General features: G+C 50.8%; 4 protein-coding genes across 4 annotated transcripts; 2 read left to right on the forward strand and 2 right to left on the reverse strand.

Moving 5' to 3' along the window:
* Positions 1–462: 462 nt before the first annotated feature.
* CC1G_14298 (hypothetical protein) lies at positions 463–2,780 on the reverse strand (the record flags this gene model as incomplete). Its single annotated transcript, XM_001841508.2, has 8 exons — positions 463–783; positions 836–961; positions 1,022–1,210; positions 1,265–1,570; positions 1,621–1,864; positions 1,920–2,020; positions 2,079–2,134; positions 2,189–2,780. 8 exons carry the CDS (start codon positions 2,778–2,780, stop codon positions 463–465), a joined length of 1,935 nt encoding a protein of 644 aa, XP_001841560.2.
* Positions 2,781–3,036: 256 nt separating this feature from the next.
* Positions 3,037–7,241, forward strand: CC1G_14299 (hypothetical protein; the record flags this gene model as incomplete). The annotated part of the gene is made up of 12 exons (XM_002911722.1): positions 3,037–3,349; positions 3,404–3,921; positions 3,979–4,183; positions 4,241–4,472; positions 4,527–4,662; positions 4,727–4,902; positions 4,966–5,062; positions 5,115–5,748; positions 5,819–6,434; positions 6,505–6,519; positions 6,599–6,912; positions 6,982–7,241. The coding sequence occupies 12 exons, from the start codon at positions 3,037–3,039 to the stop codon at positions 7,239–7,241; spliced, it is 3,516 nt and encodes a 1,171-aa protein (XP_002911768.1).
* A 1,139-nt stretch (positions 7,242–8,380) lies between these two features.
* Positions 8,381–9,525, reverse strand: CC1G_14300 (hypothetical protein; the record flags this gene model as incomplete). Its single annotated transcript, XM_002911723.1, has 6 exons — positions 8,381–8,493; positions 8,741–8,807; positions 8,855–8,915; positions 8,983–9,037; positions 9,288–9,342; positions 9,418–9,525. The coding sequence occupies 6 exons, from the start codon at positions 9,523–9,525 to the stop codon at positions 8,381–8,383; spliced, it is 459 nt and encodes a 152-aa protein (XP_002911769.1).
* Positions 9,526–11,263: 1,738 nt separating this feature from the next.
* Positions 11,264–12,408, forward strand: CC1G_12955 (hypothetical protein; the record flags this gene model as incomplete). The annotated part of the gene is made up of 3 exons (XM_001830935.1): positions 11,264–11,454; positions 11,506–11,822; positions 11,873–12,408. 3 exons carry the CDS (start codon positions 11,264–11,266, stop codon positions 12,406–12,408), a joined length of 1,044 nt encoding a protein of 347 aa, XP_001830987.1.
* Between the last annotated feature and the right edge of the window lie 86 nt (positions 12,409–12,494).

Here is a 12,494-nt window from a genome sequence, read left to right on the forward strand (position 1 = left end):
AACAAGTGGTGAAAACGAACAAGTGGGGAGCGACAGTATGCTGTGAACGACCTGCCTTTTGCAGGTAGTCTGAATTGATTGGCGCCCGGGCCCGACCCCCATCAGCAAACCCGCACGCGTCTGATGGGTCTTGCCCAAGGCGTTTAAGACCCATCAGACGGCAAGTCCGCGCGACTTGAGCCAGGAGGTCCCTTTCTTGGGCAAGCTGGCTTCGTCTTGAGCAAGTCTTTGGCAAGACACACTCAAGACGATCCAAGTCTCATCCAAGTCATCCCCAAGACTTCCCAAGACGCGATGCTATCCCGCTTAAATGCACGTATAACAATGCAAATGATTTTATTTACCGTCGTACAGTTAAGAAATAACACGAGGTTACGATAGCAACTACAAAGGTTGAGTACAGTACGACCAATAAGGGGAACTAGCAAGTATTAAGATACGAGATTTGCGAAACAAGCACTACTAGCCATCGACTTCCTCGGGCTCGATGTCGGAAGACTCTCGCACCTCCAATGCCATGAACCGCTCGTCCTCCTTCGACGGTTTTTCGACGTGGCCAGCAGTCTTGAGAGAGGCGGGGACAGGTTGACCGGTAGCCAGACAATAGGCTTCACGAGAGCGCTTGATGATGTCACGCCATTGGCGTTTGTTGAGCTGGGCGACGAGAGCCAGATATTGGTTGGCCCGGTTGCCGTGCGCTGAGTGGCTGAAGCTGCCGTGACCGCGAACGCTTGCTGGCTGGATTCCGTTGTTCTCGCCCCAGAGTTCAAGGGCGCGATGGACCTGCTACGTGTCAGTCATTCAGACCTGGGAATCGTCCAGCAGCAAAACGCACCGCGAGCACTGACAACGTTAGACCTCCCGGATACTGCTCAAACTCGAAGCGGGAATTCTTGTGGGTGCTCAGCACAAACCCGAATGTCGCGAGCACGTGTGGAGTGCGGAAAATCTTCCCTTTAATCTGAAGAGCAATGTGCCGGATGAGTACCGGTGTAGATAGCAAATAATGAGATGCAACTACCTCGGGTTTCTCGTAGATGAAGGAGAAGGTTGCGCCGTTGATAGCTTCTTCGATGTACAGGATGCGCTCTTCGACATTTTTGTACTTTTCCGGATTGTCCTCTTCGCCGACATTGAAAAAATGTGCAATGCCGTTGGCAAGCGCCCAGTCGGCAACTGCGCTGCGGTGCTCATAACCGCGCTGCGCGAGCTGTAGTACAAAGGCTCAGGACACGGAGAATGTTAGAGCAAATATAGGACGTACCAGACGGTAGACGACGCTGGAGGTATTGAGGTCGTCGATGTTTTTCCCGGTGAGTGGTGCAATCAATTTGTTGTAAAGGTACTCGATGTTGGCAAGTGTGTCTTCGTCCGTTCCAACATCCCAGATCGTATTGAGAGACGCTAAATAAGCGTACCAAGTGGAGCAAAGAGCCGTCTTCCAGACATGTAGTTGGGCGGCGGTAAGGCCCAAACTCTCGTTGGTCGGTTTCTTGGAAGTTGATTTGGCTTTGGCTTTGTTTGGAGCATCGACCGCCTTTGCGGGTTTGTTGAACTCGAGCTTCACCATCTACATACACCGCCGTTAGCCCACGTTTGCCTTAACAGATGACCACGCACCGAAGAATTGGCCTTAAGCGGACCCTCTGCTCCCACAGAGGCTTCGTTGTCCATGTCGTCAACCAGGCTACCCGGGACGGCCATAATCGCAGCGGATTTGGCAGGCTGGTTGTCGGGAGATTGCAGGTTAGTCGGTTTCTTGTTTGTTGCATTGTTGCGCCAGTTTGACGGAAGACCACCGCGCTTTTCGATAGTGGTCTCATGGATCTTGTTGATCTTCAGGCGCTTGTCCACCATGGGAGGCCTTCGAAAGAACACAGAAAGGTAAGTCTGAGTCTACAAGTTTGGAAGCCACGTACTCAAATTCTCCCTTCCTTTTCTTCTCATCCTCCTCAGCCGCATTGCGAGTCACTTTCGACATGATCTTCTCCCTGAAATTCAACGCCTTGCCTTTCCGAGTCTGGAAGTTAATTGAGTGAGATCAAGACTCTTCACGTATGAGGTCAGGGGAAGCACACCGTGACTGGAGGTTCGTCTTCTGACTCTGACCCTTCCGACTCTGTGTCAGTTTGAGCTAATCCAAAAAAATGATAAGTTATTGTTGGTTCATAATCGTCATCAAACCAACCATCCTCAACTGGCATCGCCACATCCCTGTTCCTGTTATCCGATGTCGATGCCATGGCGTCCAGGTCAATACCTGCAGTTGACAGCAAGTCCTTGAGGATTTCCGCAGCCTCGCCCGAATTGGTGTCCTCCATGGCTTCGTCGCCACAATCATCCGGCGTTGCACCTTCGAAAATTGTTGGTCCTTTCTTCAAGGGTCCCAGCATCTTGCGTAGCTTTGCTATGGCCAAATCCTGCGGACTGGCACCTTCGACCTTGGATCCCGAAGGTTTGGGAGTCTTCTGGGTTGTGAGCGTGCTGGCATTGCTATTTGCCGTGGCGTTTGGGGCAGTTGCTGACGACGATGGAGATGTCGCTGATGTCGAGGAACGAGTGACACGTCCCATGCTTGGGGGGATGGCAGTGCTAGCAGGGGAAGGAGAGCTGGGTAGTTGGCTTTCTTCGATGCTGGACTGTGCGACGAGGGCCGACCTCTTCGGTTTTGTTGGTGCTTTTGATGCCAGATCCATTTGCTCGAGTTGGCTCACTCGGCGAGCGGGAGTCGTGGCGGGTGGGTTGCTTTTATTCCCCTTCTTCTTTCGTCTGGTACTCATTGCGACAGTAGACAGCGATAGAGGGTGAAAAGTGATTTGAACGACGTCGATGGATGAGGTGAGAGTTCAAGTTACTGACAGAAGATTTTTTCCGAGTTTCTGACCCGGTTGTGTCCGTTTGACAGTGTGTAGTCAATTGACTTTTGTAATCATGTCTCGGAAATTCGATATACCCTCTCTCCATTCTCTTCCATCATTTGCCGCGTCTCTGAGCAAGTCCGAAACACCAAACTCTCACTTTTACTCTTTACACACCATGTCCCAAACCAATCCCCTGCTCACTCGAATCTCTTGCACGGTCAAATCATGCATAAGCACATTCTCGAATATCGGCGCAAGAACACAACACTTCAACCGCATGCATCGGAAGAAGCCCAACACAATACCGCCTCTCCAGGAGCAGGAAAATCGGTCCCGCCATGACAGCCTATCGCCAGCCAGTGGTGACCTACCACTACCGACGACGTTGGACGATGTTCCTATGGATGGAGATGAAGATATTAGGAGTGGGGATTCTTCAATGCAGGCGGATGACAGGTCTGCGCATGTGGCCCACGCTTCGTTCCATGGTGCGTCCATTTTTCTATGGATTGCAGAAATGGCATTAACAATCTATTTTCAAGGTGTGAGGTGCTCGACGACCGGTGTTGACCTCTCAGAAGAAGAAATCGCTCGAGGCCCAGTCAGCCCTTCCCAGCCCGATTATAAACCATTCAACGATCGAACACATTTTGAAATTACCGACTTTCTTTACCGCCGTGTTCGCATGCCAGCAGGCCGTGTTAATGAGCTCATGACGTTGTGGGCTGCTCATGCTGTAATGACTGGTGGCTCGCCTCCCTTCCTCAACAGCGACGATCTCCATGCGACCATCGATGCGATCTCACATGGCGATGCACCCTGGAAATCATTCGCAATCTCATACAACGGTAACGACATCGACCCTCAAGGAACCAGTGCCAGCTGGAAGTATCAAGAGTATGAAGTGTGGTTCCGGGATCCGCTCGCTGTCATCCGAAATATGCTGTCAAATCCGGATTTCGACGGCGAGTTCGACTATGCACCTTTCCGCCAATTCAACCGTCACGGAGAGCGCGAGTTTAAGGATTTTATGTCTGGGGACTGGTGTTGGGCTGAAGCGGTCGGTGGTCTAGTTTTCTGATTTTATTTCCGTCTCATCGCTGATGAACGACACTAGAATAAAATCCTTCGCGCTCATCCTACCACACGAGGGAACCTTCTCGTCCCCATCATTCTCGGTAGCGACAAGACTACTGTTTCAGTAGCAACAGGTCAAAATGATTACTACCCGCTGTATCTCTCAATTGGCAACATCCACAACAACGTGCGGCGGGCGCATCGGGAATCTGTCATTCCCATCGGCTTTCTGGCTATTCCCAAGAGTATGTCCCTTGATCTTTCGTCGTCTATTGGTACTTACTCACAACTATTGACTTCAGGTGAACGGAAGCATGACTCAGACCGCCAATTCCTTCGTTTCCGACGACAGCTCTTCCACACCACACTCCAGGCAATATTGGAAAGCCTCAGGCCATACATGGAAGAGACCCCAGACATCACCCTCTGCCCTGACGGTTTCTACCGACGCGTCACATACAGTATTGGGCCATACATTGCCGACTACCCGGAGCAGGCACTCCTTGCTTGTGTCGTGCAAGGCTGGTGCACCAAGTATGTGAACTGTTTTTTTTGTTGTAAACTAAAGCCCTTATTGACGACGTATAGATGTACAGCTTGGGTAGATGATCTCGACAACGATAAAGACGCTTTTTTACGGACCCACGAGTGGACGCAAACGATGATTGATGGTTTCGAAGCTCAGGAGGTATGGGATGCGTACGGTATCATTCCTGATGTCACCGTAAGTCACTCTCCTTCTTCTGTGGCTAGCGTGATCAATAACAAGGGTTCTGTCATCGTTCCAGCCTTTTACGCAGTCCTTTCCTCGTGCGAACATCCACGAACTCCTCGCTCCGGACCTCTTACACCAAATCATCAAAGGAACTTTTAAAGACCACCTCATCTCGTGGATAGGAGACTACCTGGTGAAAGAGTATGGTGAAGCGATGGCAAATACTATCTGGGACGATATTGATCGAAGGTGAGCGCATTCAGCTTTTTTTTAATGGTACTAACACCCGTTTCATTGATGACTGGCTCCTAGGATATCTGTGGTCCCACCCTTCCCTGGTCTACGACGATTTCCCGATGGCAGAAGATTTAAGCAATGGACCGGCGACGACTCCAAGGCATTGATGAAGGTGTGTTTATTGGTCTACAGGACGAATTTACGCTTACAGCTCCACCGAGTAGGTTATCCTTCCTGCACTGGTCTCCAAGGTCCCCGATGATTTTATCCACTGCATGGCGGCTTTCCTCGACTTTTGTTACCTAGTCCGCCGATCTGTCATCACCGAAACCGACCTCAACACTCTCGACGAGACCCTTGCTCGTTTTCACCACTACCGCGAGGCCTTCCGGAAGGAAGGCGTTCGAGATCACTTCTCACTTCCTCGGCAACACGCTCTGACCCACTACCGGCTTCTTATTCAACAGTTCGGCGCACCAAATGGGCTGTGCTCATCGATCACGGAGGCAAAGCATATAAAGGCAGTGAAGGAGCCATGGCGTCGGTCCAATAAGTACAACGCTCTTGGTCAGATGCTTCTGACCAACCAACGCATCTCGAAGCTCGGCGCACTTCACGCATATCTTAAAGCCAAAGGCCTTCTCGAGGGCACCATTGCCGATCACCTCCACATGCTTTTGCAACAGCTTCAGGACAGTGTTGAGGAGATGGACGGTGACCTTAGTGCCACTGAGGATGAGGACGAGGAGGGGGAGGAGGACGACAGTGAATTAGCGGACGAAGCGGTGGAAGATGATGATGGAGGACCGGTCCCTGGGGTGGACATCCTGGGAGAGGTGGTTCTAGCAAGGACACCAGGTGCGCCACATGGATATTCTTCCAAAAGAGCATGAAGTCACTGACCTTTAGTCGTCTTCCCGTGGTGCAGAGCGTATTTCCATCCCCAACATCAAAACACTGGCAGACCAGCTCAATCAAGCTCATTTCGACCTTGTCTACCTTGTCACTACGTTTCTTGAAGAACAGCTCGAAGCTCGACACCGTCACCCGCCGCCCGTGGATCTCTTGAAGTGCAAGAAGATTCGAAGATTCAAATCCGCCATTGCCACATTTTGCGCGCCCAGTGACCCCTCAGGTCTCGGAGGACTGAAGACCGAACGTATACGGGCGACGTCATCATGGAGGGGTCAGGGTCCACGTTACGATACCGTCTATGCAGTTGTCAACGAGGGACTCGAGGGGATGCGCGCACTTGCAGTCCTGCGAGTCAAGGCTTTCTTTTCGTTCGACTATGACGACCAGTACTACCCCTGCGCACTGGTGGAGTGGTTCTCTGTGGTCGGTGATCGACCAGACCCACTCACAGGGCTTTGGATTGTAGAGCCCGATGTCAACCGCCGTGGGGATCGGGACACGACCGTTGTCCACATCGATACGATATGGCGCCTGGCTCATTTGATTCCTGTTTACAGCCATTCTTGTATTCCATTTGAACTTCATTTCTCCGATACTCTTGATGTATTCCATTTGTTCTATTCAAACAAGTATGTAGACCACCATGCTAATGAAATTGCCTATTGAACTCTGCTCAAAGTGGCGTGAATGATTAGTCAGTGAAGCTACCAAAATGTGCGCTGACAAAAGCATCAATACGGGTTTTTCCTCTGCCCCTCGAACACTCACTCTCTCTCGCTTGCTCCATGCCCAGAAGGAGCATCGATCCCAATCTAAAACGCGAACGATCCCCTTCTAGCTCGCCACCTTTCCGTGTGCCTCCACGTCGCTGCCAATACAACTGGTCCAATTCCCCCGACCCCAATCGCCCCCCTCCCCTCTTTGATATTGACACAAGCCCTGTCCGACCGATAAAAATTCCACCCTTGAGGAGCCGTAGGAGTGATTCTGCAACCACCACGGCAGCATCAGCTCCTAGAAGCTCCAACGCACCAATGGAAAAAGTGGAGAGGGAAGATAGCCCTGAGGGAATGGAACGGCAGAAGATCGGGTTATACCAGGAAAACAGTGCGTAACAATCTCGACTCCTTTGGTACTTGAAGATATCTGACCATCCTGCCGGCCGTATTCTGCCAGAAACAGCAGAGTCAGCATCGTCTCTCGGACAGTTCAAGCCGCCCCGACTCACTGATCTTACGGTAAAGGAGCGAGGCATCGAAGAAGAAATCAAGGCGAAGATCAATCTACTTTCAGATACACGGCTTCAGCAAGCTCGGTCTGAGATTTCGGTTCTACGCGCAAAGCTTAAACTTCAGGAGACATGGGTTGAGCGGTTGGAGGCGACGCTGGTAGCAAATAAAATCCCTCTCCCAGACTTCCCGGTTGTTCACATTTGAATTGACTTTTTACCCTCGGGTTGTGGTCTTTGTGGTAGTAGTGTAGATCTGCAGTAGTATAAGTATACTAGAAATAACTATTTCGTCATTAATGCCCCATAATGAACCAGTTTCGAGACTCGAGAGACCCGTGAGCGCCGGTGGCTGTGACAGGAGCAATCTTGGTGAGGCCCAGGACTGCGACCTCCGTGGAATGCCATATTATAACGTGGCATTCAATTTCATGACAGAAGGTCAACGATATACCTTTCCTGTACAATTATATATACTCCGTTAAGTTTGTAATACGACGGACCTCGAGCATCAGTGAAAAACCGGACTGGTGCCCTCCAAGCCCCTCCCCCCACAATTGACGTCCCTTGGAAGGTCATACGTCATCGTGGCATTCGATTTTATGGCAGATATACATTCTATTAGCATTCTTATACCTATATATGTACTCGTATTGTCTTACAATACGACGGACGATGAGTATTTCTCGAAACACCTTGTGGTCTTGGGCGCGTCTTGACGCGGCTTGAAATTGATCTGGCTTTTCCGCGCGCGTCTTGATGGACTTGCCCCAAGCCACCAAGCGCGGCAAGCCACATCAGACGCGTGCAGGTTTGCTGATGCCTCCCACCGGATCAGGCGTCCGATGGCAGAATGTAGTTTGCCCACTTCCAAGCCGCCACATCTCTTCGTTTCCCTAAGTAAGGCGTGTCTCTTTGAACGAATATCCATCGACAAAGTCACGTAGATTTCACATATCCCCCTGAATCGGCCACCTGACTGGCTAATTATCAGATGGTTTCACTAATTGTTGTATCAGCAACCACTCGCACCTGCTCGGATGACTGGACAGCGACAGAGCCTCGATTGCTCACGACCGCCGTCACTGCGCCAGGTACCTATAATTCTCCGAGGATATCACAAAACTTATTACCTTGAATTGTGATGCTAACAATAAAGGTTACACCTGTTACGTCCCAATTCAATCACAATATGTCGGCGGAGCTCCTTTTTTTACCCGTAATACGATTTGGGAACGAGACGTGGCCCAAGTCTAGGGTCTGCGCGATAAGGGCGAGCGTTTCACGAAGTATACCCGCCTCTCCCAGGGCTATTTTCGGCTTGAGGGTGACCCGGGAGTATAGGAGTTACATTTCCCGTCCTTCTTCGGCTTGCGGATGATCGACAAAAACCACCATAGAGCACGGATGTAGTATGAGACCTAAGACGTTGCGCATGGCCGCTGGTCCCCCATGATATCCTATTGCCCAGAGGAACGTCGACCTTTGATTCAACCATCACGCACCTGAGTAGCCCAGTCGCCTCTCCTGACCACAAGACCACAGAAACAGTTCTCCGCTTTTCTGCTGTATCAAGCCCCATTCGCATTCTCATCTCGCCCCGTCTCATGATCCATGATACGTGTTCCACGGATGACAACTGACACCTGCCCTGCCGTATGCATACAATACGTCTCCCTCCAAACTTCTTACATAAGTACTACTCACTGACGACCTTGATAGCCAAATTCTCGGATCTTATTGCGCTGCTGTAGAGGGATGATGGAGTGCTGTACTAAGTAGTATGAGAAGAGAAGCGCAGGAAGAGAAGTCATCACAAACGGAGATGATGAAGTTGATAAGGCGTTTCCGTTTAGGTACCGGCTTCTGTCTCTGACATTTCCTTTGAAGGTTCTATATTGGGTAAAAAAGATCCATTAGCAAACAAATGAGGACCCTGGTCCCCTTACTGTAATCCGTTCTTCTTCTCTGCGTCGCCCTGCGTAGAATTCGAACTCTCGTACTCTGTAGAAGCTACATAATGACGAAGTCAGAAGTCAAGAAACTTCTTCGAGACCCATATTTCTTCGGAATCCTTCTCGCTCTAGAATACCTTTCGTACAAACTATGGTTTGATTACCTCGCGCCCGCCGAAGACGTGAGACACAAGCTCTTATTGGAATGAAGACATTTCAATCATATGGGCTCTTTTGCTTGCTGGATTGAGGAGAGAACGCAGTGTAGGTGATGATGGTGGCGTTATAGTAGAACAGACCCCGAAAAAGAAGATCAAGTGCCATGGGATTGTGCAAGGATTGTGCACCGGTACTCTGACCGGGGCCGCCCACAGGCGAGGTTAGAGAGCTGATGAATGGGTGGGCCTGCACATACATACCCTCACGTACCTGGGCAGTGACCAGCTCAGAGCTGTCCCTTTGATCGCTTACCGGAAAGTCGGGTACCCTTGACCTTTGAAGTGCTTCGTAAAAATCTCGCGTATTGAATGGGAACATCGTTCTTCGCGGGATCAAGACCTGACGGCGGCTGGAGGCCTTCGAGAACCCACTGACCATTCTGCAATTCAGTAATAATCCCATTCTTTCATCGACGTCCACAACGATAATTCGATAGTTCCAACAAATGGAACCCAGAAGTACGAGGGGCTGATTAAAGAGAAGAAAAAGGAAGTAAGGCAATTCGTCCTCTGACCTTTTATACACTGCGAAGAAGGCTGCAATGGTGGGGGAAAATAGTACCGACACGACGATCTTTCAACTTAACTGACGGACTGAGGCGGTTCTGCCGAACAGGCAATGTACTCTAGAGGAGGCTATAGGTACTAGGATACGACTAGTTGCCCCGGTGTTGGTGGCTATAGGGCCAGTGCTTCGAAGATCCTTTGGGCGCTCGGGTAACATTGAGCACTTCAAACGTCCGGCCAGCGCAGTCGGGCTAGACGGCGTACTCGAATGCGCTTTGAGACCCATCGTTCGACCTCGGCCTAATCCATCTACCGTGTGTTAAGCAATCCCACCTTCCCTTCTTGATTACCATTTTCATGCGATCTTCTATATCCAGTATATCCATATCTTCCCAATCCCTTTTCCGCTATTTCCCTCATCCTTTACGAATCGCGATCATGGGTTTACACGCGTCCTTACGGGACTACCTTCGTGCCTACAAGTGTGGGCCGAGTACTGTAAGTCTACGATAGTCGCGGCGTACCAGGCAGCATCATCGAAGCCTAAGCCCACCGTGACTGAAGAAGAAGCGTTCTCAACGGGCTGGAATCGCCAACACCACCCAGCGCTGCTGTTTGCTTGTTAGGGAAGGCAGTGATCGATCGGGAGAACTACAAGCCCCGTTCGTTCGTTGGCGATGTGGTGCTGGTGGTTATCAAATTCCAAAAGGAAGGGAAAATCCACAATAAAAATCCACAACCCACATCATTATTCAGTCGTCCCATCTCAGCATTTCACCCACCGTTCCGTTCTCTCCTGAGCAGTTCTTGAGTTCTCTCAGTCTGGACAGCGTGAAAAAAAAAATGTATGAATGCGAATGTAGTCCCAAGACCAAGGCTGCCTGAGGTTGAAACAAGTCACACGGCACAAAGGAATCGAGATCGTGTTTATCATACCTAGCTTTGTATGCACACATGACGCCAGTCTGATATCAGGCCAGGTCCGCATTCAATCCCTGTCCAATTCCTATTCTCCGCCGTGACGCAGAGGTGAGTGAAGGAGTGAGGTCAGAAAAGATAGGAGGGAGGGAGCAATACCCCGCCCCGCCTCCCTTTAAACATTGTCTCCCTTCCTCGCCTCGCAGCCTGTAGTAGTAGCCCACCATATCCACCCAACTCAAAACCCCAACGGAGCGACGACGAGTCATACTTCGATCGGTATTATACGATGAGTACCGTTGGCCCAGGGGACATGGTCTATTTTCACCACGCGGGACCACTCTCGGCGCGGTGTCCGGGGGCTCTGGAACCCTTGTCACAACACAGTCACACTATAATCATGTAAATTTCTATATATTTTCCCTATATATCAATACAAATCATAGCGGTCTATCAATAATAGTACCTAAGGGTGTAGTATATACAAGGGGAGAGGGGGTCATAATCAATAGAGAGCCATTACCTAACACCTATGACGTACCGTCGGCATCTGTCGGTGATCCGCCAATTTTTCGGACGGCGCAGGCTACTGCTGCAAAGCCGTCCTCGTCCTCGTCGTCGACCCCGTCCCCATGAACCTCCTACGAATGCTTCAACCCGAGGCTAAGCCCCTCTTTATCGACTTCGACTTCGCCAACGCGCCCCTCACATCGTCCGGCTTCGTTGCTCGCAAACCGTCCGACGCCCATAAGCGCTCGTCATTTCCGAAAACCCTGAAGGAATTTACGAGGGAGGGATTCACCATCGTGCACTGGGATGGGAGGTGAGTCCTTCATACGATGAATCTCAGAGGCAACATCTCTCACCTTTCTAGAACTCAACGCCCGATGGTCGATCGCAAAACGCAGCGGGTCATTGGACTATTGGCCGGGATCCCTGGCCGAAACTGGAACAACGTCGTTCCCCGAGTGAATTCGGCTCTGAACCACTCCCGACAAACTCTGCTCGCTTGGGAGAAGGGGGGTCCTCCTTCTGCTCGCCGAGGGACCTTTCTCGCCAAACAGACCGGTTACTCCTATGGCGGTGGACGTCGTCAACCGGGCCCCTTCAAGAATTCTCAACGCGTTCAACGCGTTCTGGATTCTATTGTCAAGAGCCCTGATTTAGTCCAGCTTGCTGACTTCATTAGCTGTACGCATCGCGTTTTCGGATTCCTACCGTCGTGCTTACCTTGTCCACAGCATCCCTCTTTACGTGGGCCCCTAATCTATACTGGAACTACAAGGTCACCCTCGACGCGATCGAGAATGCGAGGTCGACCACGCAAGAACTTAAACGTCCCTTCCCTGGGACCGTGTTTCCCGCCTCTACCTTAAACTTCGGCCCTCACACCGTCACCCTCCCTCATCGCGACGCTGCCAACCTGGCCTTCGGATGGTGCGCTATAACATCCTTCGGTTCCTTTGATCCCACCATAGGTGGTCACCTCGTTCTGTGGGACCTCAGACTTGTCATTGAGTTCCCCCCTGGCTCCACTATTCTTATCCCCTCCGCCCTCCTTACCCACAGCAACATTCGCGTACGTGCCCATGAAACCCGTATGTCCCTTACCCACTACATGGCCGGCCAACTCTTCCACTGGGCCGCATGCGACCACCAGACTAAGAAAGAACGAATAGTCCAGCTGAAGATCCCCCGTGAAGAGGTTCACAAGTGGTATCCGACCACAGAGTTTATCTCCCGTGCCTTTGATAATTTTTCCAGATACAAGTCCTAGTCTAGTTTAGCCTGTTCAATGCACCCCATATTACTTCCAAACATATATATTAAACATAGCCCTCTATGTATACTAGTGTGCGTTCA

The sequence above is a fragment of the Coprinopsis cinerea genome (genome assembly GCF_000182895.1).
Source record: "Coprinopsis cinerea okayama7#130 chromosome 3 map unlocalized cont3.3, whole genome shotgun sequence".
Taxonomy (NCBI): Eukaryota; Fungi; Basidiomycota; class Agaricomycetes; order Agaricales; family Psathyrellaceae; genus Coprinopsis; species Coprinopsis cinerea.